The following is a 27011-nucleotide window of genomic DNA, read 5'->3' as shown; positions in this document are numbered from 1 at the left end:
TGTGTGGCATCCAGAGTACTGTAAAAGACAAATATGATTAGGAAATAATTATTTTGAGGACAGTTCACATTAGAACATGAAAAAGAAAAGAAGAGCACTATGATCAACTTTATCTTGAGTAGGAAGATGTGACATCAGATGTTAAAAGCATATTTACAGTTCTATCAGTCCTTCGTAATTGCAATGGCTTCCTTATTTGATCTGAGAAGAAATTTTAGCAGTGAAGTTGGGACAACATAGGATTTTTTTTTTTTTTGGCTGCGTTGGGTCTACATTGTTGCGCACAGGCTTTCTCTAGTTGTGGCGAGCAGGGGCTACTCTTCATTGTGGTATGCAGTGTTCTCATTGTGGTGGCTTCTCTTGTTGCGGAGCATGGGCTCTAGGCACGCAGGCTTCAGTAGTTGCAGCACGTGGGCTCAGTAGTTGTGGCACACGGGCTTAGTTGCTCCGCAGCATGTGGGATCTTCCCGGACCAGGGATCGAACCCATGTCCCCTGCATTGGCAGGCGGATTCTTAACCACTGCCCCATCAGGGAAGTCCCGGGACAACATAGGATTTTAATCTTCCTTAGGCATGCAGAAATGTTTCTCTTTTAAGTCTCCTTAGCCCTGGGAAGATGGGTGTTGCACTGCTGTTTTATGAAAGAAGTCCTATTTTCTATGTTTGACTAAATACAAGAGATTTAGAAGGAAGAGGCGTAAATAAAATCCAAGTTCCAACCCATTTAACACACATGTAAATGAGTTATGCTTTGAAATGTCAACAGTTTCCTTCAGCAAATGTTAGACATCAAATTTTGCCCTAAAAAATCTGAAAGGCACAAGAGTGGGCTTTAGTTCACACATTGCAAAATAGAGACAGGCCAACAGGAGTTATCTAAATGAGCACTTGCTCTGGGTCAGGCCTGTCCTATGTGTTGCGTATTTGTGGACTCATTTAATCCTCATGCAGACCCTACCATACGGCAGAATGGAGGCACAGAGAGGTTCAATAATTTGCCTCAATCCCTGCAGTTTGTATGTGGTGAGGCTGGAAAAGACCCCAAGAGCCTCTCCCACCAGGCTATGCTACTCCCCAAGCAGGGTTGTGTTGACGGGGGTCTGCTGGGCATTGTACATCTTCTAACCTACATTCCTGAGACATCCCCAAGCTGCGTGGTCTTTGTGGGTAGAAAAGAGATGAAAAGGCATGGTTTAAAGTTAATTAAAAAAAAAAAAAATCAACAAAAATACCTGAGCATGACTTCTTTTGACTGGGAGGAGGAGCGGGCCGCACGACTATCAGATATTTAGGCTCAGCATCTGGAAACAGTAACATTATTTATCAGTAAGATTCTTTGAGAACAAACATAGTTCACGACAGCAAACCCATTCCTGACTCAGTGTTCCCAGCTTTAGTCAGCTTTAGTCATCGTAACCACAGCACCGGTGGTTGAGAGGGCTCAGGAATTCAGAAAGTTCAAATTTCTTGGGATAGTTCAGGCCATTAAGTTTTTAAAATGAAAATTAAATCCAGATTTTCAAAACCCCATGGACAGGAGTCAGGGAGAGGTCTTAAAAGAATCATACTAGACACAGATTTCATGCCACATTTTCATCAGTCCTTTTCTCTGCAAAGAGATTTTTTAAAAACTCAGATCATGTTTCTTTTGTTATCCTACTCCTCACAGAGGGTCAGTCTGGTGCTTCAAAGTCAGAGAAGGAAAATCATACTTGCACAGGACACAAGAGTCTCATCTGTTGAACGATCTGAAATTGCTCACTTTCTTGGGAATCTGAATATTCATAACATCCTACCTATTTTTTTATCCTGTTTGCATAATTTCAGTCTGTTATCACATCCAATCAGTTTCATGAACAATTTTTAAACAAAATCACAATTGAAGTTGGTATAATTTTCACCTAAAATATACCAATGGAAAATAAAGAATCTCTTTTAAAAAGATTTAGGTTTTATGAGGGAAATCTGTGGGCTGGTATCTTGACAATTTTAAGGTACACAGGTGTCTGTATTCATCAAAACTTATTGAATAGTAATGACAAAGTCCTACTGTATAGCACAAGGAACTATATTCAATATCCTGTGATAAACATAATGGAAAAGAATATGAACAAGAATATGTGTATGTATAACTGATTCACTTTGCTGTACAGCAGAAATTAAACACAACATTGTAAATCAAGTACACTTCAATAAATTTTAGAAACCTAAAATAATAAAAATTAAAATGTGGACAGTAAAAAAAATAAATAAAAATTAAAATATTTAGGTTTTAAATAAAATGATATTTAGACAATATATGCTAACTCAATCAGGGGCTGATAATTTATCAACGTTTTTAAAATTAATGTTTTCAAGAGGAATGGTTGGTCTATACACAGTGTATAAATAAGCCAAATGCACTCTGGGCATATAAAATAGCATTTTATAAGCAGCTCTATTGGATTAATCAATCGATTGATGGGTATTATCTACAATATTTCTTCAGTAACTCTGGATCCTGGAATTCATTCTACACCACACTTCATCTGGATGCTGTAGTCAATCGCAGTTCACTCCTACTTGCTCAGATGGAGCTCACGTCTTTGTTTTCTTTCAAATATCTCCCCTTCATGTGTTTGAAGCCCAAGGCTTTATGGGGCTGACCTCATTCTCAGCCAGAGACAACATGGCCTTCAACCATGTTTAATGACTCAAGCCTTTGTCTTTTTCCTGGACACCTCACATGGCCCTATTTGCTATAACCTGCTGCAGTAATTACCACTGCAAAAGATAAACCAGGTAACCTCTTGAATTGACCTCAGAGCTTTGCTCATTGATCGCATTGGTGCCTAATGACCACAATGCAGATAAAGGAGCATTCGCTGTGTTTCAGTCTCATGTGTTTGAAAGCATATCTTGCTTAGTGGAGCTTATATAAGGAAAAGCTCAACTTAAATCAAGTTTTCTGGTAACAATATAATAACCATTTCCTGATTTTATTTGGGATATAGAGCAATATAGGTATTAAGAAACTACTGTGTATTGAGTACTTCCTATGTGCTGGATACATTATATTCATAATTTAATTACTCCTCATGGTAATCCTACCTGACAAGAACTATTCTCATCCCAATTTGTAGATGAGGTCACTGAGGCAGGGTCAGCCTCATGGGCAACACGTACAGTCACATGGGCCCCATGTTCAGAAGGGTCTCACACTTGGTTTAATATCTTGCTGTCACTATCATGAAATTCTTAATACTTTTATCTTTGAATTCATGTTTTATAAGGGCTGTCCAATGGGATAATGGAGCATAAGTGTGAGCAGAGGAGATGGGAACAATAATGCATGTCTACACTTCCTTCCATCCATGTACAGCATTCTAGGTACCCATTAGCATAGCATTCCAAAGGGCCCATGTCGTGTGGCAGTCCAGTAAGACTCAAAGGTCAAATAAGGTAAGCGTATTACATCTACCACTGAGTAAGGGGCTGTGGAAGGGACACTGACAGCCCTGTGAGGTCACACTTCCATTTGAACCAGAACTTGCTTCAAATGCAGAAAGAAGGCAACAGCATTTTAAGAAACAAAAATGACCAAAGAATTCTATCACGTCCTTTCTTATTCATGTTCCTTCCCTGTGTTAGCCAGCCACGGACGCTGAAAATTAGGACATAGAGGGAAAGGAAAAGCTAGAGAAACCCCTGCATCCTTTTGTTTTCAGTTCTCCCTCACTCGTGAGTAAGTGGAAGGCAGAGAGTATTAGTAGAATGAGCAAGTACCAAAAAGTTGAGTTCTGTGCATTTCCACTAGTGAGGCAAGAATAAAGTACGTATGCATGTATGAAATACAAAATACAAATTGTGTCATTTTAGTGATTCTGCTTAGGAGTTAAAGGGTCTTACATTTGCATTTAAAACTAGCATTTCTTTATATTGTGCAAGGCTAATAATTTACTCGTAATTTTTCTTTACTTAAATGACCTTAAATAGCAAATAAAATAGCACCATGACAAGTTGAGAGAGAAACTGGGAAAAAAGGAAAAAACTTTATATTTTAGTACCTTTAATGACATTTTTTCCTGGTTTTTGAACCATGGACCCTGTGTTTTTATTTTGCACTTGGCCCTGCAAATTATGTAGCTCTCTTAATCTTGTCCCCCAAATGCCCTTTTAATAAGTCTCTGGAACTCACTTCTAGAAAACAAAGCTAAATCCCATTTTTCTTAAACTGTTCTCATTGTGGCAGAGTCTCTTAGAGTTATCCTTTTATTTCCTTCCTTGATATATGTTAATTCAACTATACCTCAGTGGTTTAAAAAAAAAAAAAAAAGGCCTGAAATACTAGAAAAATAACACACATAGAAGCCAAAGATAGTGCCATGATCCAAGACGTATGGTTACATGAGCAATTTAAACGTAATTTTTGTTATGATCACAGCCGTTCTGCATAGAGCATAGGCTGTTACAGCCAATTACAAACTGGAACAGATGTCGGGGCTTGGGTGCATATGCTGGCTCTCACTGCTCATTAAAAACTTCCAAATTCATGCATTTCAGTAGTCTTTGCGCTCAGTTGGGAACACAGACGTGGAAAAATAGAACTGAAAAACAAGATTTTTGTTTCTGTTCTGCACTATGAAATTTTTTGTGGATTTGTAGCAGTCTGGAAATATATACACTGTAGCCTGATCAGAAATTTTGGCCACACATGCCAAAATCAACTACTTCTTTATTTAGAGAATGTGTATTATTAAGAAATTTTAAGAAAATGTATAGAATGCAGTTACCTTGACAATTTTTCCATTCCTGACAATGTTGCAGACTAATTAAATCTAATTTGCTTCATATTTTGAATGCCCTGTGGTGGAGGATACAGACAGCTTCCTGTTTAAGGAAATCTACTATTGAAATTCTTTATAGAGTCCTAGATTTTTTGGTAACACAAATAATCTTCCCATACTCGCTCTGCTCAAAAAATCCTAATTCTCACATTTTTGTTAGGGGACATTTGCATTGCAAGCCACACTACTTCAGGATGGTGTCGTAGTGAGGTTTTTTTCCTTTTCCTGCCGTGCGAGTTTCCACAAAAGAAACATAAAATAAGCCAGGATGATCCTAAAGGAAATCAGGTAAGGGACCTGAACAAACAAAATAATATACTTTACCCCTGCCATCTTTTTAACAGTTTGGTTTAATCACAAACTAAATTTCTGGGTAAGAGCATGGACCCTGGAGCCTGCAATCAGCTAGTTGCTAGTACAAGGAAAAATACTTAACATCAGCGCACCTAGTTCCTCACGTGCAAAATTGAAAAATCATAATACCTGGGCTCATAGGGGTTTTAGTGATGATTATTCACAGAAAGTGTTAATTTAATGTTAGTTATCATGATGATGATTTCTTAAAAGCAGAATTTTGTGTCCCAAGAGCCCTGAGGACATATTTTAAAAGGAAAATGTTCAAAACCGTTTTTTTTTTTTTTTAAAGCAAGCATCAAAGATTTCAAAATGCAAAAATTTCACTAAAAAAGAAAATTACACACCACCCTGACAGAGATTCTCTCTCTTGACCAAACTCTTACCAGGCTCTTCTGAGCTCTTGCTCAACTAGGCTCTGACATTTGGGCTTCTGTGTTCATTTCTGCATTGTCCAATTAGAGCAGGAATCCTGAGACAGTTTAGCCAGAATCCCCCATCTTCCATACTTGATTACACTTGGTATCCAATCAGTTCCTCATCATCTTCCATCTCACAGATGATATCTGATCACCCTGGCCTGCCTTCATCAAGAACCCTGTTCAGTCAGTTTCGCCAGAATCCTCCCTGACCCCTGATGTTTCCTTTTAGTAATTTTCCATCCATGCACTCCTACTCTGCTCCTTAGCTATAATTCCCACTTTTCCTTGTTATATTTGGAGTTGAGTCCAATTTCTCTCCCTCACTACAAGACCCCACTGCAATTTTCCGTATACCTGTCACAAGAACCCCCTCCCCGTTGAATAAAGTCTTCCTTACCATCTTTAACAAGTGTCACTGAATAATTTTTCTTTAACAATACTTGCTCACAAATATCAATGCAAAAAAATCCTGTAAAATATATTGACAAGCTGAATCTGGCAGCACATAATACAATAGTACATTACAGCTAAGTGTATTTTATTCCAGGAACGTAAAGAGAAAAAAAAGCACTGACTTCCACAAGTGCTGAAAAGGCATTTGACAAAATTCAACATCAATTCTTAATTAATATGGATTTAATGGAATACTTCCTCAATATGATAAAACCTACTGTAAAATATCTGAACCACGTTTTTTAAACACGCAGGACCCTAAACATACATTTCTGTTGAGTAACTCCCTGGCTTTATCAGAATATTCAACCCTCATTATTCTGTCCCTTTTATTACTAAATATTTTTAAATGTTACACTAGGATTTTATTTTGTAACCTGCTTCAGCATTTTTACTGAGTGCCTGAGACATAGATTAGGAAAATAAACAAAGAATGATGTAACCAATTATATTACATAGTCTTTTACTCCAGTGATGTAGGAATATATAAAATGAGGCATTTTGATTGGAAGCATTACTGGAACATTTACACCTAAAGCCAGCATTACCAGAATTGTGAGTTAGAACAAACCTGCTCATGAAGGCCCCAGATTCAAGCTTCCATGTCCATTTCCCTCTTTGAGGTACCTCTTTACCAAATGTGCTAGTCCTCATCAATCTTATTTTCATTTGTTCTTAGAGAGGATCACAAAAGCAACTATTTACAACTTAGCATGAGTGAATGCATATTAATACAGTACCCCTACTCATGATCTGTTCTATTTTAATTACATAAAAGACAAGCATATGTCCTCTACTAAATATATACATGGCATCAAGTAACCAATGGGGAGAATCTTTTGGCCTAGCACCCTTCCTAATTCCTTTCCTCTGTCCCTGAAATCACAATGTACAGAGAGCCACCTTCTCCATAAGCTAAAGACAGCTGGTTTGCACACATCCTGTCAGAGACCAGATCTGTGGAGGGTGTGCAGGCTTTACTCTAGCAGGAGAGGGCCAGGCACCACTCTGCTCTCACCGTTGTGCTTTAAAGATCTGGAACCCTTTGGACCCAATCAGGGAAGGTGGACATCATCCCAGACACTCTTCAAGGCCCAGAGAGAAGTTTCAAGATCAAAATCAATTTCCAAGTAACTTTGAGCCTGTTAAAGACAGTCCATAAACACCTTTTGTCAGTAGTTAGGTTTATTTTTGATTAAAAAAAAAAAAGAGGCCAGATTGTTTCTATTGTGATTTGGAGGTTTAAAAAGAACACTGAGGCTTAATCCTCGGTTCATCCCCAAAGAGGGGAGAGACAACTCCCTCTGGGTCCCCAGTGGAGGCTGGAATCTCCTCTTGCTCTCCTGAGGTAGATGGAGTCTTAGCAATGCTTCTGGGCTGGAGAGTAAGACCCTTGAGCTGCCGCCCTGGAAACCCGCCAAGGAGAACACTGGGCACTGAGCCAGAGGCCTGTTCACAGAACGGGTCTCCTCTGAGCAGCTGTGCCCGCCCATGCAGGGATTTTGGCAAGCAGGCACCTGATACGGTGGTGGAGGACCAGCCCACAACAGGGCTTAGTGCAGGCGAGGTGGTCGTGAATGCAATTAAGCCATACAGCATGCAGAAGTTGGAAGGGCCTCCATCGGGACTGTACCAGCTCCTTGGGATTTTGAAAACTGTGGGGGCAGTGATAGAGTCTTAAGGAAAATATATTCAACTTTTCATGAATCTAGCAGGTGGAAGTTGACTGGTTTTAATTTGATTTGGAGACATAACATCAACATATTTATGTCTGAACCCCAAATGGTAATTTGACAATATTCAATATAAAGCTGTTTTATACGAAATGGCATATTAAAAGTTCAGAATACCATACTTCATTTGTTCTAAGACATACTTTTTCCCCAGCTTTTAAAATCTCTCAAATACATTTAACAGTCAGTGGCATGGTACACCGGCCAGGGGCAGTTGGGTTCTTGCTGCCACTGCCTGACACCTTCCAGTAAGGTCAAGAAAGGAACACCTTCAAAACTGGATGAAGAGGGTCGGTGATTTGGAAGGAAACCCAGGGGAGCAGTGCTTCCAAAACATGGCCTAACCACTGTTCATGCTGGCACAGAGTGATGTGGTACAAAAACAAGGTTACCGATAACTCTGAGTTGAAGGGTGAGGCACGAGAGTTGAATTCTCAAGGTGAAGAATATTTAGCAGTAATTTTTCTTTTGCTTACTTTCCTTTTAATATTTTCTTTAAAGTAATACATCTCTTCCTCCCCCAAACCCCAGTCTAAACATGAGAAAAAACATCAGACAAAACTAAACTGAAAGACATTCTACAGAATACCTAACTACAACTTCTCCAAACCATTAAGGTCATCAAAACCAAGGAAAGTCTGGGAGATTGAGTCTACAGGAGCCTAAGGGGACATGTACTAGGTGTGATGTGGTGTCCTGCATGGGACTTTGGAATGGAACAAGATCTTAGGTTAAAATGGAGAAAATCAAATCAATTGTGGACTTTAGCTAATAATGTATCAATATTGGTTCTTTAGTTGTGACAAATGTACCATATTAACATAAGATGTGAATAGGAGAAATTGGATGTCAAGTACACAGAAATTCTCTGTCTTATAATTGCAACTTTTCTTAAACCTAAAGCTATTCTAACAAAGAACTTATTAAAAATAAAATCATCTCTTTTTACAAAAAATAGATAATATAAAATTTATGTATCAGGAGGTGGTTTCAAGATGGCAGAGGAGTAAGACGTGGAGATCACCTTCTTCCCCACAAATACATCAGAAATACATCTGCATGTGGAACAACTCCTACAGAACACATACTGAATGCTGGCAGAAGACCTCAGACGTTCCAAAAGCCATGTGGCTGACAGGGTTTTGGTGCTCTGGCCAGGTGTCAGGCTTGTGCCTCTGAGGTGGGAGAGGTGAGTTCAGGACATTGGTCCACCAGAGACCTCGTGGCCCCACATAATAACAGTCAGTGAGAGCTCTCCCAGAGATCTCCATCTCAATGATAAGACCCAGCCTCATTCAACAAACAGCAAGCTACAGGGCTGGACACCCTATGCCAAACAACTAGCAAGACAGGAACACAGCCCCATCCATTAGCAGAGAGGCTGCCTAAAATCATAATAAGGTCACAGACACCCCAAAACACACCACCAGACATGGTCCTGCCCATCAGAAAGACAAGATTCAGCCTCACCCACCAGAACACAGGTAAGAGTCCCCTCCACCAGGAAGCCTACACAACCCACTGAACCAACCATACCGACTGAGGGCAGACACCAAAAACAATGGGAACTATGAACCTGCAGCCTGCGAAAAGGAGACCCCAAACACAGTAAGTTAAGCAAAATGAGAAGACAGAGAAACACACAGCAGATGAAGGAGCAAGGTAAAAACCCCCCAGACCAAACAAATGAAGAGGAAATAGGCAATCTACCTGAAAAAGAAGTCAGAGTAATGATAGTAAAGATGATCAAAAATCTTGGAGATAGAATGCAGAAAATACAAGAAACGTTTAACAAGGAGCTAGAAGAACTAAAGAGCAAACAAACAACGATAAACAACACAGTAAATGAAATTAAAAATTCTCTAGAAGTAATCAATAGCAGAATAACTGAGGCAGAAGAACGGATAAGTGACCTGGAAGATAAAATAGTGGAAATAACTACTGCAGAGCAGAATAAAGAAAAAAGAATGAAAAGAATTGAGGACAGTCTCAGAGACCTCTGGGACAACATTAAGCGCCCCAACATTCGAATTGTAGGGGTTCCAGAAGAAGAGGAGAAAAAGAAAGAGACTGAGAAAATATTTGAAGAGATCAGAGTTTAAAACTTCCCAAATATAGGAAAGGAAATAGTCAATCAACTCCAGGAAGCACAGACAGCGCCGTAGAGGAAAAATCCAAGGAGAAACATGCCAAGACACATATTAATCAAACAGTCAAAAATTAAATACAAAGAAAAAATATTAAAAGCAGCAAGGGAAAAACATCAAATAACATACAACGGAATCCCCATAAGGTTAACAGCTGATCTCTCAGCAGAAACTCTGCAGGCCAGAAGGGAGTGGCAACACATATTTAAAGTGATGAAAGGGAGAAACCTACAGCCAAGATAGCTCTACCCAGCAAGAATCTCCTTCAGATTCGACGGGGAAATTAAAACCTTTATAGACAAGCAAAAGCTAAGAGAAATCAGCACCACAAAACCAGCTTTACAACAAATGCTAAAGGAACTTCTCTAGGCAGGAAACACAAGAGAAGGAAAAGACCTACAATAACAAACCCAAAACAATTAAGAAAATGGTAATAGGAACATACATATTGATAACTACCTTAAATGTAAGTGGATTAACTGCTCCAACCAAAAGACATAGACTGGCTGAATGGATACAAAAACTAGACCTGTGTATGTGCTGTCTACAACAGACCCACTTCAGACCTAGTGACACATACAGACTGAAAGTGAGGGGATGGAAAAAGATATTCCATACAAATGCAAATCAAAAGAAAGCTGAGTAGCAATTCTCATATCAGACAAAATAGACTTTAAAATAAAGACTACTACAAGAGACAAAGAAGGACACTACATAATGATCAAGGAATCAATCCAAGAAGAAGATATAACAATTGTAAATCTTTATGCACCCAACATAGGAGCACCTCAATACATAAGTCAATTGCTAACAGCCATAAAAGGGGAAATAGACAGTAACAAAATAATAGTAGGGGACTTTAAAACCCCACTTTCACCAATGGACAGATCATCCAAAATGAAAATAAATAAGGAAACACAAGCTGTAAATGACACATTAAACAAGATGGACTTAATTGATATTTATAGGACATTCCATCCAAAAACCACAGAATACACTTTCTTCTCAAATGCTCATGGAAACTTCTCCAGGATAGATCATATCTTGGGTCACAAATCAAGCCTTGGTAAATTTAAGAAAATTGAAATCGTATCAAGTATCTTTTCTGACCACAACGCTATGAGACTAGATATCAATTACAGGAAAAAATCTGTAAAAAAAATACAAACACATGGAGGCTAAAAAATACACTATTAAATAACCAAGAGATCATTGAAGAAATCAAAGAGGAAAGCAAAAGATACCAAGAAACAAATGAGAATGAAAACACGATGACCCAAAACCTATGGGATGCAGCAAAAGCAGTTCTAAGAGGGAAGTTTACAGCAATACAATCCTACCTCAAGAAACAAGAAACATCTCAGATAAACAACCTAACCTTACACCTAAAGCAATTAGAGAAAGAAGAGCAAAATAACCCCAAAGTTAGCAGAAGGAAAGAAATCATAAGGATCAGATCAGAAATAAATGAAAAAGAAATGAAGGAAACGATAGCAAAGATCAATAAAACTAAAAGCTGGTTCTTTGAGAAGATAAACAAAATTGATAAACCATTAGCCAGACACATCAAGAAAAAAAGGGAGAAGACTCAAATCAATAGAATTAGAAATGAAAAAGGAGAAGTAACAACTGACACTGCAGAAATACAAAGGATCATGAGAGATTACTACAAGCAACTCTATGCCAATAAAATGGACAACCTGGAAGAAATGCACAAATTCTTAGAAAACCACAACCTTCCAAGGCTAACCCAAGAAGAAATAGAAAATATGAACAGACCAATCACAAGCACTGAAATTGAAACTGTGATTAAAAATCTTCCAACAAACAAAAGCCCAGGACCTGATGGCTTCACAGGTGAATTCTATCAAACATTTACAGAAGAGCTAACACCTATCCTTCTCAAACTCTTCCAAAATATAGTAGAGGGAGGAACACGCCCAAACTCATTCTACAAGGCCACCATCACCCTGATACCAAAACCAGACAAAGATGTCACAAAGAAAGAAAACTACAGGCCAATATCACTGATGAACATAGATGCAAAAATCCTCAACAAAATACTAGCAAACAGAATCCAACAGCACATTAAAAGGATCATACAGCATGATCAAGTGGGATTTATCCCAGGAATGCAAGGATTCTTCAATATACGCAAATCAATCAATGTGATAAACCGTAGTAACAAATTGAACAATTAAAACCATATGATCATCTCAATAGATGCAGAAAAAGCTTTCAACAAAATTCAACAGCCATTTATGATAAAAAGCCCTCCAGAAAGTAGGCTTAGAGGGAACTCTCAACATAATAAAGGCCATATATGACAAACCCACAGCCAACATCATTCTCAGTGGTGAAAATCTGAAACCATTTCCACTCAGAGCAGGAGCAAGACAAGGTTGCCTACTCTCACCACTATTATTCAACATAGTTTTGGAAGTTTTAGCCACAGCAATCAGAGAAGAAAAAGAAACAAAAGGAATCCAAATCAGAAAAGAAGAGGCAAAACTGTCACTGTTTGCAGATGACATGATACTAAACATAGAGAATCCTAAAGATGCTACCAGAAAACTACTAGAGCTAATAAACGAATTTGGTAGAGTAGCAGGATACAAAATTAATGCACATTAATCTCTTCCATTCCTATATAGTAATGATGAAAAATCTGAAAGAGAAATTAAGGAAACGCTCCCATTTACCATTGCAACAAAAAGAATAAAATACCTAGGAATAAACCTACCTAAGGAGATAAAAGACCTGTACACAGAAAACTATAAGACACTGATGAAAGAAACTAAAGATGATACAAACAGATGGAGCGATATACTATGTTCTTGAATTGGAAGCATCAACATTGTGAAAACGACTATACTACCCAAAGCAATCTACAGATTCAACGCAATCCCTATCAAACTACCAACAGCATTTTTCACAGAACTAGAACAAAAAATTTCACAATTTGTATGGAAACACAAAAGACTCGAAATAGCCAAAGCAATCTTGAGAAAGAAAAACAGATCTGGAGGAATCAGGCTCCTGGACTTCAGACTATACTACAAAGCTAAAATAATCAAGACAGTATGGTACTGACACAAAAAAAGAAATATAGATCAATTGAACAGGATAGAAAGCCCAGAGATAAACCCACGCACATATGGTCGCCTTATCTTTGATAAAGGAGGCAAACATATACAGTGGAGAAAAGACAGCCTCTTCAATAAGTGGTGCTGGGAAAACTGGACAGGTACATGTAAAAGTATGAAATTAGAACATTCCCTAACACCATACACAAAAATAAACTCAAAATTGATTAAAGACCTAAATGGAAGGCCAGACACTATCAAACCCTTAGAGGAAAACATAGGCAGAACACTCTATGACATAAATCACAGCCAGATCCTTTTTGACCCAGCTCCTAGAGAAATGGAAATAAAAACAAAAATAAACAAATGGGACCTAATGAAACTTAAAAGCTTTTGCACAGCAAAGGAAACCATAAAGAAGACAAAAAGACAACCCTCAGAATGGGAGAAAGTATTTGCAAACGAAGCAGCTGACAAAGGATTAATCTCCAAAATTCACAAGCAGCTCATGCAGCTCAATATCAAAAAAAGCAAACAACCCAACCCAACCCAACCCTTGGGCAGAAGACCTAAACAGACATTTCTCCAAAGAAGATATACAGATTGCCAACAAACACATGAAAGAATGCTCAACATCATTAATCATTAGAGAAATGTAAATCAAAACTACAGTGAGGTTTCACCTCACATCAGTCAGAATGGCCATCATCAAAAAATCTACAAACAATAAATGCTGGAGAGGGTATGGAGAAAAAGGAATCCTCTTGCACTGTTGGTGGGAATGTAAATTGATACAGCCACTATGGAGAACAGTAGGGAGGTTCCTTAAAAAACTAAAAATAGAACTATCATATGACCCAGCAATCTCACTACTGGGCATATACCCTGAGAAAACCATAATTCAAAAAGAGTCATGTACCACAATGTTCATTGCAGCTCTATTTACAATAGCCAGGACATGGAAGCAACCTAAGCATCCATCGACAGATGAATGGATAAAGAAGATGTGGCACATATATACAATGGAATATTAGCCATAAAAAGAAATGAAATTGAGTTATTTGTAGTGAGGTGGATGGACCTAGAGACTGTCATACAGAGTGAAGTAAGTCAGAAAGAGAAAAGTAAATACCGTATCCTAAACCATATATATGGAATCTAAAAAAAAAATGGTTCTGAAGAACCTAGGGGCAGCGCAGGAATAAAGATGCAGACGTAGAGAATGGACTTGAGGACACGGGGAGGGGGAAGGGTAAGCTGGGATGAAGTGAGAGAGTAGCACTGACATATATACACTACCAAATGTAAAATAGATAGCTAATGTGAAGAAGCCACATAGCACAGGGAGATCAGCTCAGTGCTTTGTGACCACCTAGAGGGGTGGGATAGGGAGGGTGGGAGGGAGACGCAAGAGGGAGGAGATATGGGGATATATGTATATGTATAGCTGATTCACTTTGTTATAAAGCAGAAACTAACACACCATTGTAAAGCAATTATACCCCAATAAAGATGTTTAAAAAAAAAATTTATGTATCAGTGCGTCAAAGGAAGCTCCCTCACAAGCCCCGAGGGATGCAAAAGCAGTATCATTAATCAGCAGCTTTATTCTTTCTTAGATTTATATAAAATAGTAGTATGATTTATAGTTAAAGGTACTTTAGGATTTGATGAGCTAAGGTAACTATTTTACTGGAAGTCAATGTGGCATATCATAAGACTCCTATTAAGAACAACATCATCCACAAAACGTGAAAAAAAAACATCTGTGGTCATGGAAATCTCCATATAGAAATATTACTAGTTTTTCTCTGTATCTGCAAGCGTCCACATGCCACAGTTAGCTGTAATCTGACCTGAGGGGTACAATCCAAATTTAAGTATTCCCTTTAGCTTTTAACATTTGGCAGACAGGTCCTGTGCCTTATTTCATCAACACTGAGTAATGTCTGTTTGAAAATTACCCTTGAAAAGCCTCCTTCTGTTTTAAGCCCAGGCAGAGAGTTCCACTCTGGGACTAGTCAGTTCTTAAAAAGCACAATCTTAAGTGCTGCCACGCTGCGGGTAAGCAAACAGAGCTTCAGGGGGGCCCTTGGTGCTGCAGTTCTGTCTCAGCTGCCTTGCCCGTGCTGCAGACACTGTTCCCTCACCTGCTGGCCCATGAAGGAGGGCTGGAAGAGGGCAGTCTCGCTGAGAGAGGGGTGCAGTCTGGTGAGGGGCTTGGAGGGTAAAAAGACCATAAAATACTACTTGTCTACTCATTGCTTGAAAGGCTACTCTAAGCAGTTGTAAATTTCAGTCCTGTAACCAACCTTGCTCCCTGCACCCACCCCCATTCTCACATTCCAGTGACAAAGTAAAGATAACAAATTGACACCACAGCAGCAAACTGCTTTCAGCAATGGGGTACAAATGATTTGTATTTGAAGCAAAGTCCACGTCCATTCTGAAGCCGGGTTACTAGAAAATGAGAAGCTCAAATATCATTGAGGCAACAGATGTATCCTGTCAAAAGGTAGTATTAACAAAGCTCACCACAAAACACATCTGTGATAATTAAGTAACCCTAAACTAATTACATATTAACAAGCTCTAGCAGTGGCCATTGATAGTCTTGACCAACTCAGGAATATCACTGACATCCTTTCAGGACGTTCAGTGTCCCTTTTGGAAAAACACTAATGGGGCATTGTTCTGGAAAATTGGGAAAATCCTGCTAAGTCATAGCTTTGCAAAGCCTCATGGAAGCCAGAAGTCCAAATAGAAGATAGTAGTTGTAAATAGTGTCAGTTCTGCTCTAAATTTACTATGCTTACTGAGTTTATGAATACAGAAGTTTAGCAATTTTTAATAAATCACTAAGTAGATTACTAGTACCTTGCCCTTAGCTGTACATAAAAATGAATGTCTATAGCAATATGAATCATCACAGATAGGAGTCCTCCACCTTTTATTAGAGTATTTCTAAGCCTCTGTAGGAATATGTGGGCTGAGGACCACGTGGGATCTGGCCCAGATTCAGTTCATATTTTGTTCATTTCTGTACCTTTAAACCTAGAAACATAGTAATTACACAACAAACATTTTCTGAAAGAATGAATGAATCTTTTTCTCTATCCCTTTATTGTCTGGGGCTGGAGTAAAGATGGAGGAAGTTGGATGCTTTGCAGAAAGAAAAGAAAAATAAGTATAAGTCTGGGAAATAGCTGTCAGCAACAGCAAATAATCTTTTGAAAAGCAGGTAAACTTCAATCACTGAATTCGTCTTTGAGGAGCCTATCTGTAGAACTGATATTTTTTTCCTTTGAAGTTCTTTCTTATAAATAGTATGTGGTTTTGTGTGTAAGGATAATCCTTACCTTTCACCTGAAAAATAATTTAAGCCAAATTTTAAAGCAAATCCTACTCATCACTGTTCAGGCCTTATTTCTGTTAAACGTTACAAAATCAGGTGAAAAATGAACAAATGCCCATTTTGACAAAACACTCTGCTATGCCCTGGGGCTCCGAGATGACAGTTCTGGCTTCTCTCCTCCCTTAAGAGGCAGCCTGAGGGCCCTGGCGCCCAAGCAGGGTGGGACAATGGTGAAGGTTAAACGATCCATAAAAGGCGCAGCCACCTTGGACCACAGAGCAACTGCTAATGCAAAAATGACTAGGAGCGTCTGCCTTTGGTGGGATTCTAGAATGTTCAGTCATAGACCACAGAAGGGAGCTGACATGAAGCTCATGTTGGTATGTATGTTACAAGAGGAACTGTTCAGAACTGATGGCAGCAGTAAGAAGCAGCCCCTCATCTCTGTGCTGCAGAGTAAAGCCTCTAAATAAGAGATGAGAACTCAGCTTTGATGAGAAGAGAGGATGCGGAAAAGGTGGAGGTGGGAGGAAGAGGCTCAAAGGGGCTTTTCCTAAACACTGTAACGCGGACCCCGAAAGCTCTGCCACACTCCTTCACTCTTCGGTTTGCTGTCTGGAAGGAAAGATGCACCCTTTTCCAAACAGAGGAGCATTTCAAAGACAGACTTCAGTGTGGAAGACATTGCTGAAAACTTTTTCTGAGAGTTTTCCTATAATTTTCGTGAGAGCTGGGGAGGCAAAACTACTGAAAATACACACTTCGCCCGGTGCTTACTACGTAAGTTTATGACCCCAGTCAATGCAAAAATCAAACGATGGACCTGCTATTTTAAAAGTAACATTAAAGACACCAAAATATAAAACATTTTCTCTCTTTCATGGACTCTGTCTTGACCTGTCATGGTATTTACTGGCTATTTCGTGTTGTGCCCTGCAGAGGCGTGCAAACCCTCACCTCCCCCCATCCCCTCTCTCCTGACTGTGTGGGACCCTTTCCCCCCAGAAGCAGCCTCAGCATCAAAGCACCTTAGCCCACACCTCAGCCCCCAGGGCAAAAAAAGCCAGTCTCCCTTTCCCAAAGGCCCCAAGGGATTGTAACCTCAGTCCTGGGACAGAGCTACCTGAATGGGGGTGGGAAAGAAGCTAATGCACTGTGTCATTGTCAGCCAGTGCGGGGGGACTGCTGCCACCACGCCCTGCCAGATGTCACCAAGGGGGGAGGTGCCCACCAGACCCTACCTGCATCCACACCCAAGTCCCTGCGAAGGTGGAGGGCAGCAGTAGTTGCTAAGTGGAGGTGGGAAGAGGAAGGCCTACAGCAGTGGGTGGGGGACCAGGCAGTTGAGAAGCAAATTAGGGGAGGGAGTGGCAGACAAAGACAAGAGCCCAGGCGCCAAGCCCTCGGCGCACACACCCGTTGTCCCATCCCACCTCACTGACAAGATAAAACTGAAAGGTAAGCTTACTAAAATTTCCAAGACAGCAAAGCATTAAACTTCACTGCAGGGCTCCTCTGAGTGCACTGGTCACGTGCCCAGGAAGCCACACCCGACCTGCCCCTCCATCCCCCATCCCTCCCCACATCCTGATCACAACCCAGATGGACCAGGTAATTCCTCATTTCCTGTCATCCTGGCTTTCAGTCTGGAGCTTCTCACTCAGCCACTGTCCCAAGCTAACCCTGCCTCACTTGCAAGCGGTGACAAATTCTCTCCCTGACCCTGGAAACCAATACTTAACAAACTATTTCTCCTACCACTTGCTGCCACAGCCAGTACCCATCCTTTCCTAGCTTAGAGACCTGTTAGACATTAAAACTGTTGACTTCATTGCCGGTAGTTTTTTCCTTGCCTGTGTTTTATATGTGCACCCCACAGAGAAATTTAATGTAGGGTGTTGTCTTTAAACTTGTTTAATGTTTGGCAAGGGCTCGCTCTTGATGAAGAGCCTGCACACACACATTTTCCAGTGAATGCATCACTTTGTTAATGTTATCTCTACAGGAAATATGACTGAAAAGTTGGGACTTTGGATATTTTCCTTTCAAATAATAAAGCTAGATCATGTTAACTATTAGGTGGTAAACCAGAGCCTTCACATCGGCAAGGTGTTTTCTTTCTTTTTAAATGCTCAGTCAGCGTTACCATGCGGGGGTTGAGGGGGTCAGGAATAATTCCCAGGAGACGAGTTTGTTCATAGGGTTCAAAGGTCACAGAACACTTAGACGCCATGGGGAAAGCACTATGGCATGGTAGTCAGATGCACGGGCTTTAGAGCCAGCCTGCCACCTGCAGACTCCTTCACTTCTCAGGGATTTACTGTCTTCACTGGGAAGAAGAGGATGCTAATAGTAGCTGCCTCAAGGGGTGGCTGTGAGGAATCAATGACCCATCTCTGTAAAGCCCTTGGCCCAGCATGTTGTAGGTGCCCAATGACATTAAAGCATCAGCTTGTGGGTTGGTGCAAACCGCCACTCCAGCATTTGGTGAGCGGCTACTATGCACTCAGCCTCGTTCATGAAATGCATCAGGCCAACCTGTGGCAAACCTCTTCTCCTTGAGGAGTAGCCCCAGCGGCAGAGAAAAGGCTGAGCTATTAGCTTGGAATCAGGTGATGAAAGACTGGGGGACGATGCTAAGAATTCAAGGCTTTCTCCCCGTGTGTATTACGCACATAATTTTTCAACTAAACTGGGACACTTTGGAGAGAAATGGGAGCACCATTAATAATTAAGCCAGAACAGCAGGTGTAAACCATAACCAGGCCTGAGAAGTAGGGTAGAGTCAATGCTGTAAGCCAGTTACATAATTTTTTTTCTCCTAGAGATTTCTACCCCAGGCAAAGAGGGACTTTATTGTGTTGACTGGGAGACCTGCCCAGCAAACTCCCAGCAGATTCTGGGGAGTCAGTTCCTACACCCACGGATCTATTGACCCTGATCATGGAGTACACGAGGGATGGTGAGAGTCAGCTCTCACCCTGAGCAGCTGTTTGGTTGGTGAGACATGACTAGTGAAAACAAAAACAAAATAATGAAAATGGAACAATCCAAACCAGAATGTGACTAAATGCTGGTGCTCACAGCATAGCACTTCAGACGGGATCAGTATGTGACAGAGTGTTGTGTCCAGAGAAAGTACAATGTTTAAGGAAATAATATATGGGTAGTTAGGAAACTAGGATTTGATTGTAGTCCTTGGTTTTGAGATGCATTCCTAAAAATAAAGGAAATTATAAAGTCTAAACATTATCTAGTATCTGTCCCAGATAACCCTCTAATTTATCCTCCTATTGGCAGCTATCTTTCTAAGACCACTTCTCATCAACAAGCCTCTTGCCATAAATCTGGGACAGAGTATACTTTTGACCCATGACAAAAGGGCCATACGTTATTTTGGGGAACCCTTCTAGAAATAATTAAGAATAAATTTTTAAAAGTTAGATTTTGGTCTCAGTGCACTGTGCAATACCTTTGGAAAAATTGTTGTACTTTATATTAGAATATTGAGTTTCTTTTATTGTATTTCCAAGAAATGATAAATTTGGAGACAGTTTATCTATTGTTTGGTGAGATCAGGAAGACCATGGAAACATTACAGTTGAATCCAATAGAAAAAATAGAACTTTGAAAAGATGTTATCTTTATCAAAACAGGTGAAATGGGCATCTGTTATCAAATAAGGCTTTTCTGGTATAAACTCATGCTGAATTGTTTCAGTGGTGGCATAACATTTATTAAGAAATTGGGGGCTTCCCTGGTGGCGCAGTGGTTGAGAGTCCGCCTGCCAATGCAGGGGACACGGGTTCGAGCCCTGGTCTGGGAGGATCCCACATGCCGCGGAGCGACTAGGCCCGTGAGCCACAATTGCTGAGCCTGCGCATCTGGAGCCTGTGCTCCGCAACGAGAGAGGCCACGATAGTGAGAGGCCCGCGCACCGCGATGAAGAGTGGCCCCCGCTTGCCGCAACTGGAGAAAGCCCTCGCACAGAAACAAGGACCCAACACAGCCATAAATAAATAAATAAATAAATAAATAAATAAATAAAAAAAAAAAAAAAAAGAAATTGGTACCCACTAGGCCAATTTCTTTAAAAATTCCCCTTTGAAGCTTACTCAAGTTCTGCTAAATTTTGCACCATGGAGGAAAATCAAGTGATTCCGAGATTCCTATTTTTTAAATGAAAAATCTGGATTAATCTTGACTATTTAAAGCCAAATACTTCCCAATGACAAAACCATTTCCAGAGAAAGAACTAAGTAAGAAATAGTTTTAAACAGAAGAGAAAAATGCATCTTAAATGTGACCCACAGCTGTTTCAGACTTCCTGCGTCTCTCCCTTGACTCTCACCCATTCATTCATTCATCATGCTTCTAAATTATGACAACATTGGACGTGAAAAAGAAATCTAAGGCTTCTAGGGTCCTTAGCTCCTGGGAGTTTTCTATTTGTGTAGAGTCTGGGAACAGACTAGACACACCAAAATAAAAACAAATAGCAACTTATTAAGAATGATGGTCAAAGAAAATGCTTAGCCTCTAGGATATTCACGGAGAGAGACAAAAATGTTGCCTTCCTTGGCCAGATATGGCCTTAGGAAGAGTAGGCGCAGTAGGGCTTGACAGATGGGCAGCTCACAATAAAGAAAGATGGTGGTGGTGGTATGGGTAGACGAGACCAAGTTTTGGGGACATAGTAACTGCTTTACATATTTTAGCTCATTAAACCTTAATGAGTTAGGTAGTCAATGGCTCCTTCCATGATACATGGCCTTTCTTTTTGTCTGTTTACTATTTAAAGGACATTATAAAAAGAAAAAAATAGGTAAATAAAATAAAGGACATTATAGAAGCAACAAATCAGGGGCTTGTGTGTACTTTCTGCTGTAGAACAGATAAAATTCCCTACGTTTTGAGAGGCAGTAGAGTGCAGTGTTTTTCAGAGCTCAGGTTCTTGAGCCAGACTTCCTGGGTTCAAACCCTGGTGCTATTTACCATCTGAGGCACTTTGGGAAGTTTACTTAAAACTCTCAGAGGTTCAGTTTTCTTATGTGTAAAAGGGCACTAATAATACTACCTACCCCTGCATAACTATCATATCCCTCATCTGCATTTTGGGACTACCTTGTATTCACCGTGGGCTGCTATTTTGCTCTTTCCACGCACAGTCTCTTGATAATTCTGCCAGAGACGAGGAGAACTGAGCTGGCTTCAATGGCTGACACTGTATCTTTTCTTCCTGTTAGTTTACCTTGCCCATTTTCACTAGTTATTTTTCAGCTTAATTAATTCCTTATATAGTTCCTTCAGTTATTTTCAACCTCCAGCTATTTTTCTTCAGTGAATCCACCATCACCTTCCTTGGGGCACTTACCACAATAAATATTCACTTGTTTTTTATCATTAGGTAATATTTATCCTTCCCTGTAATAAATAGTAGAATATCTATTATTTTGTATTTCATCCCACTTCCATAAAAATGAATAGAGCATGCTTAAATATTTTTATGACGGAGAGAAAAGGACAGCTGAAGTTCTAAGGGGTGCAATGATGAGAGAAAATTGTGCATTTGCTCTTGCTTTCTATACAAATGTAAAAATTAAAGGTAAAACTTGTAAGCGGTGTTAATAATATAGAGGAATATAAATTGCATTTATAAGCATATAATTTTCAAATCTGAATCACTGTAAATAAACTTTATTCAAAAATTTTTTAAATTAATTTTCCCCAGTGAAATAAAAGCAAGCAAGAAATGTCAGAATAAGAAACTGATGATTAAAGTTTGGCCTGAACTTGTTAAGATAAAACTACCATCAGTTAAAATAAATTAAACAGTGTCAAGGTCTTATTTTGAGCTATATTTAGTAGGACAGTTCAAAATTCTTGCCATGTTCTTGCTAACAATTGCTTTGTAAGACAGAGACAAGAAAAGTGAAATCTAGGGATGCCAAACCCTTTCAGCTGTATCTTGTGAGGATTCACCTTCTTCTTTGAAGGCCACAGCTGTGAAACTCTAATGAGCGTCACCTGACAACGCTATTCAGCCAATTGCACTGAACGGGAATCCCCCCTTTACGACTAAAAGATGGTGACTATGGAAGACACTTGTGTGTGCGCCAAGACTGCTGTGTCACAGTCTTAGCTTTTGCTTCTTTTGTTTCTTAATCAGTTTGGGGAGTTATCCTTTCCAAGAAAACACTTCTTAGTTGCGGTAGACAGGTAAATATGGTTACTTCTTTTCAGTTACTGAGAGCTCTGCTAAAACAATCTACCTCTGCAATTTTACTGACACTGCATCCTCCAAGAAACAAACAAAACAGAAAACGAAAGCACAGGACTATTACTTAGACTAAGGTTTTTCAATCTAAGCGCTAAAATCTTAGAGCTGACCAAAACTTTACCAGTGATTTAGTCCATTCATTACCAGCAACTGAAACAAAGCTCAGAAAGTTAGGTATATTATCTAAGACCACTCAGTTTGTTATAATAGCAACTAACAAAATTATAAAACATACCTACTCTGTGCTAGGGTTTATGTTAGTGTTATCATAATAATTTATTTATAGTCTTCACAACACTCCTGAATGATTATCTATTTTATAGATGAAAAAAAAAATGAAACTTAGAGAAGTTCAATGACTTACCCAGAACTACTCCGTAGTAAGTAGTTGTGTTGAGTTTGAACCCAGGTCCGTCTCCCTGAAAACATAACATATTCTTTCCCCACATGGTGCTGCCTCTCCAGGCAGAGGAGGATCTTTCCTAGAATGTAGATGTTAGCGTTCTGGTCCAGGATCTCTCCAGGGCAGAGCACCTCAGGGCTATTGGTATCGCGTCCTCCTCCTCCTCCCTAGCAGGAATCACTCTGAGGGGTTACCGGCAAGATGGCGACCAGGGCGAGTAACTGAGAGGCTCAGTGTGAGAAACTCGCTCTCTTAGGGCGGTGAATGTAAAGGTTAGCAGCTGTGAGAACATGAGGAGTAAGAAATTTGCCCTCTTATATCCCTTTGGAGTCCTAACACCTGGTTGGAAGACAAATCCTTAAGTCAGAATTCCTGGTAGTGATAAATATGTATGACTTTTTTCCAATTTAAGCTTTTCTTGCAGTAAGGATACTAAAATAACTCCTTAACTTGCTCTACAAAACTGATGGAATGTAACTTTTTCCTTCCCAGGTGACGCTGATTAAAGTGTTTTCAGAGGTCAAGAGAACATCATAAAGTATGAGTCTATAAAGATTCAATGTCAAAGAATTCTCATTTTTTCCCTTTTTTGGATGTTTGCAAAATTACCAACAGCTGAACATAAAAGTAACAAAGCAAAAATTGAATGTGTAAGCCAGAAGTGAGAACATTCACGATGTTGGAAAAAAGGATATGGGAAACTAGCAGATCTATTATACAAGAATCATGTTTTAGCACATCATTGCAGGACTCAAGGCCATTAATGGTTATTAATAGTCACCTGGGAAAATACTACTTTTTCTACTGCTCCAATTAATCTACAAAAATCTTAGATTCTACAGAAGTAAAAGTTTTACAGACGTTTCATATGAATCTTAATTTCCAAAATAGCAAAAGGGAATATTTTATGTTTTTTATTTTTACATGTAAGACCAGCAAGTGACTTTTGAAAATACCTCTGTCAATACTAGATAGATAGATAGTAGATATTAAAATAAATGTAGAAATGCTTATAAATGATTATTTAGTAGGAGTATTAGTCCACATATCACTAAATGTTAACTTCAATATTTCTGAATGATCAACAGCTTCTCATTTCAGTGGTGGGATCTTTTAAACACATCAAGAAGTGGAATGAGTCAAACAAAGTGACACTTAATATTTGTTTCGAAAACGAAAGTAAGTTACAATATTTGGGTATAGTTTGGTGCAACTGAAGAAATACTACTATCCTCTTACAGAATAAAGTAAGAAGAGGGGCTATAAGTGATGCTTTTTTTCCATAAAGAAATAAAAATTCTTTGCTCTTGCAACTTGGACCCAAGGGATTTCAACTCATCACTTTATGATCATGAATTCACTAACATGCCCACAGCACATCTGTGAAAAATAGACTTTATTACTGTTTTACAGATGAACAGAATTGAGAATGACCATACTGTAAATTGGTAGCAGAAAGGGAATAGAATAGAGACACAAATTTCAAACATACAGTCTGTGCCAGGCAGAATAATAGCCCTCAAAGATTGCCCACATCCTCATCTTCAGGACCTGTGAATATCTTAGGTTACATGACACAGGAGAATTAAGGTTGCAGATACAATTAAGATTGTTGATCCACTGACCTTAAAATATGGAGAGTAGCCTGGATTATCCAGGTGGGCTCAATATAATCACGAGGATCCTTAAAAGTGGAAGAGGGAAGGCAGAAGAGATCAGAGTGATGTGGTGTGAGCAATGTTTGACCCAATGTTGTTGGATTTTTTTTATTGAAGTATAGTTGATTTATAATATTATATTAGTTTCAGGTGTACAGCATAGTGATTCAGTATTCTTACAGATTATACTCCATTAAAAGTTATTATAAAATAATGGCTATAATTTCCTGTGCTGTACAATATATCTTTGTTGCTTTTCTATTTTATACATAGTAGTTCATATCTCTTAATCCCTTGTCCCTGCCCCCTTCCCTTTCCCCTTTGGTAACCACTAGTTTGTTTTCTATATCTGTGAGTCTTTTTCTGTTTTGTGTGTACATATATATATAGTATATATATATATATATATATATATATATATATATATTCATTTGTATTATTTTTTAGATTTGAAAGTAGAAGAGGAATGTGGGCCCCTCTAGAAGCTGCAAAAAAGCAGGGAAACAGTTTCTCCCTTCAGAGCCTCCGGAAAGGAATGCAGCCCTGCCTACAACCTTGACTTTAGCCTAGAAAGACCCACATTGGGCTTCTGACATACAGAACTGTAAGATAATAAATTTGTGATGTTTTCCCACATTGGGCTTCTGACATACAGAACTGTAAGATAATAAATTTGTGATGTTTTAAGCCGCCAAGTTTGTGGTAATTTGTTATAGTGGCAATTGAAAACTAATACACAGCTGTTTAATCATTTAAGAGCCATTACTACAATCATAATCATTAAAAAAGACTGTAAATAATCAATTTAAGCAACCAGAGAACAACATTTAATTTGGAAATGCAAGTCCATTTTGAAGTAATAAAAGTAGAAGCACACAGATTCCTTGGCATAAGGAAAGATGGAAAAGGAAATATCTAAGAGGAATGTTTTTTTCCTTTTCCACCAGAATACTAGAAGAGAAAGGAGATAAATAAAAAGAGCACATTGATCTAAAGGATAAGGTAAGAGTTTTAAAAATGTTGCTTGCAATAGCCTTCCAGAAGTTTGGGAATCTTTGTGCTTAGAGATCTTTAAGGTACACAGTGATCTGTTCTAGGATGGTTTAGATATACATTAGCCTGATGACAAGGGCCTAGACTAGACAATCTCTCATGGCCTCCTCCAGCCTAAATATTCTACACAGACTTGACTCTGTTCAATTCAGTGCCACAATATTTATTACCTGTCTACACAATGTAGGTCATCCTGCTATGAATAACCAAATAAGACATAAACTTTGACTTTAAAAAGTTCACAGTTTAATAGTGAACCAGAGTTAAACAACCAACCATATTTAAGCTAGACAATGAAAAGAATCATAAGGGATGGATAAGTGATATATTGATTAAAAATCATTAAATATCTAAAAATCAATGCAAAATAACCAATGCATTCTTACTGATTATAAAACAAACAACAATATCATTGGTCACCACTGCAGATTTCCAGGCATCAATTTATTACGATGAGAATTTATCCTGTCTTTCCTAAAACACTAGATAAGAAAAGTGAAAGAGTAAATAAAATTCTTTAATGTAGAATTTCAGCTAAAAAGTGCAGAAGGAATGATAGAATTAGAGTCTATCTAGAATGTAAAACTACCATTTTACAACCTCTGTATAAAATAATGCATCTGGGCAATGAGCATTGATAGATGCTAAAACCATTAAGCGAAAATTTGATGATGAATTTTATCATGGAGGGATCAGGCTGAGGCCACCTAAACACACTAAACTGCTTTAACATCACTAAGTATGACACCAGCCATTATGTACCTCTTTGGGAGTTGTTAGGAAATAAACCATACCATCTATAAGGTATTCTTTCCCCCCAAATGCTTAACCCAAATCTAATACAGCCTCCAAATCTAAATATCTTTCACAGGAAAGTCAGGGATAGAGGAGTCAGTTCAAAAAGACATGGAAGCAGTCAGTTAAATACAGAATGTGGACCAGGATGCATAATCCACTTTCTCCAGCAAATCAATTACATTTCAAAAGGGAAGGGAGAGAGGACTGTTATAGAATAAGAGACTAATGAGACATAACAACCAACCTAACATGTAGAACATGTAGGATCCTGATTCAAAAAAGAAACAACTCTAAGAAGGCATTTTTAAAGATCACCAGAGAAATTTAAATATGGACTACGTATAAAAAAAAATTATTGGATTATTGTTATAATGTGATAAAAGCAAGGCATTATTAAAATTATTTCTTATCTATTAGAGATGCATACTGAGGTGTTCATAAA

The 27011-nt window shown here is 38.9% G+C and overlaps 1 protein-coding gene across 12 annotated transcripts in view; it reads right to left on the bottom strand.

The window, feature by feature from the left end:
• ABI3BP (ABI family member 3 binding protein) overlaps positions 1–27011 on the bottom strand; it is a 263791-nt gene that overhangs the window by 170315 nt on the left and 66465 nt on the right. For all 12 annotated transcript variants that reach the window (XM_007164013.2, XM_007164015.2, XM_028168601.2 and 9 more), the window contains exon 3: positions 1234–1302. In XM_007164013.2, the coding sequence (XP_007164075.2) occupies positions 1234–1302 (69 nt within the window). The remainder of the gene's footprint in view (positions 1–1233; positions 1303–27011) is intronic.

Source organism: Balaenoptera acutorostrata, chromosome 4, assembly GCF_949987535.1.
Source record: "Balaenoptera acutorostrata chromosome 4, mBalAcu1.1, whole genome shotgun sequence".
NCBI lineage: Eukaryota > Metazoa > Chordata > Mammalia > Artiodactyla > Balaenopteridae > Balaenoptera > Balaenoptera acutorostrata.
The sequence above is the reverse complement of the archived record's forward strand: the minus strand, read 5'-3'. Positions and strand labels throughout refer to the sequence as shown.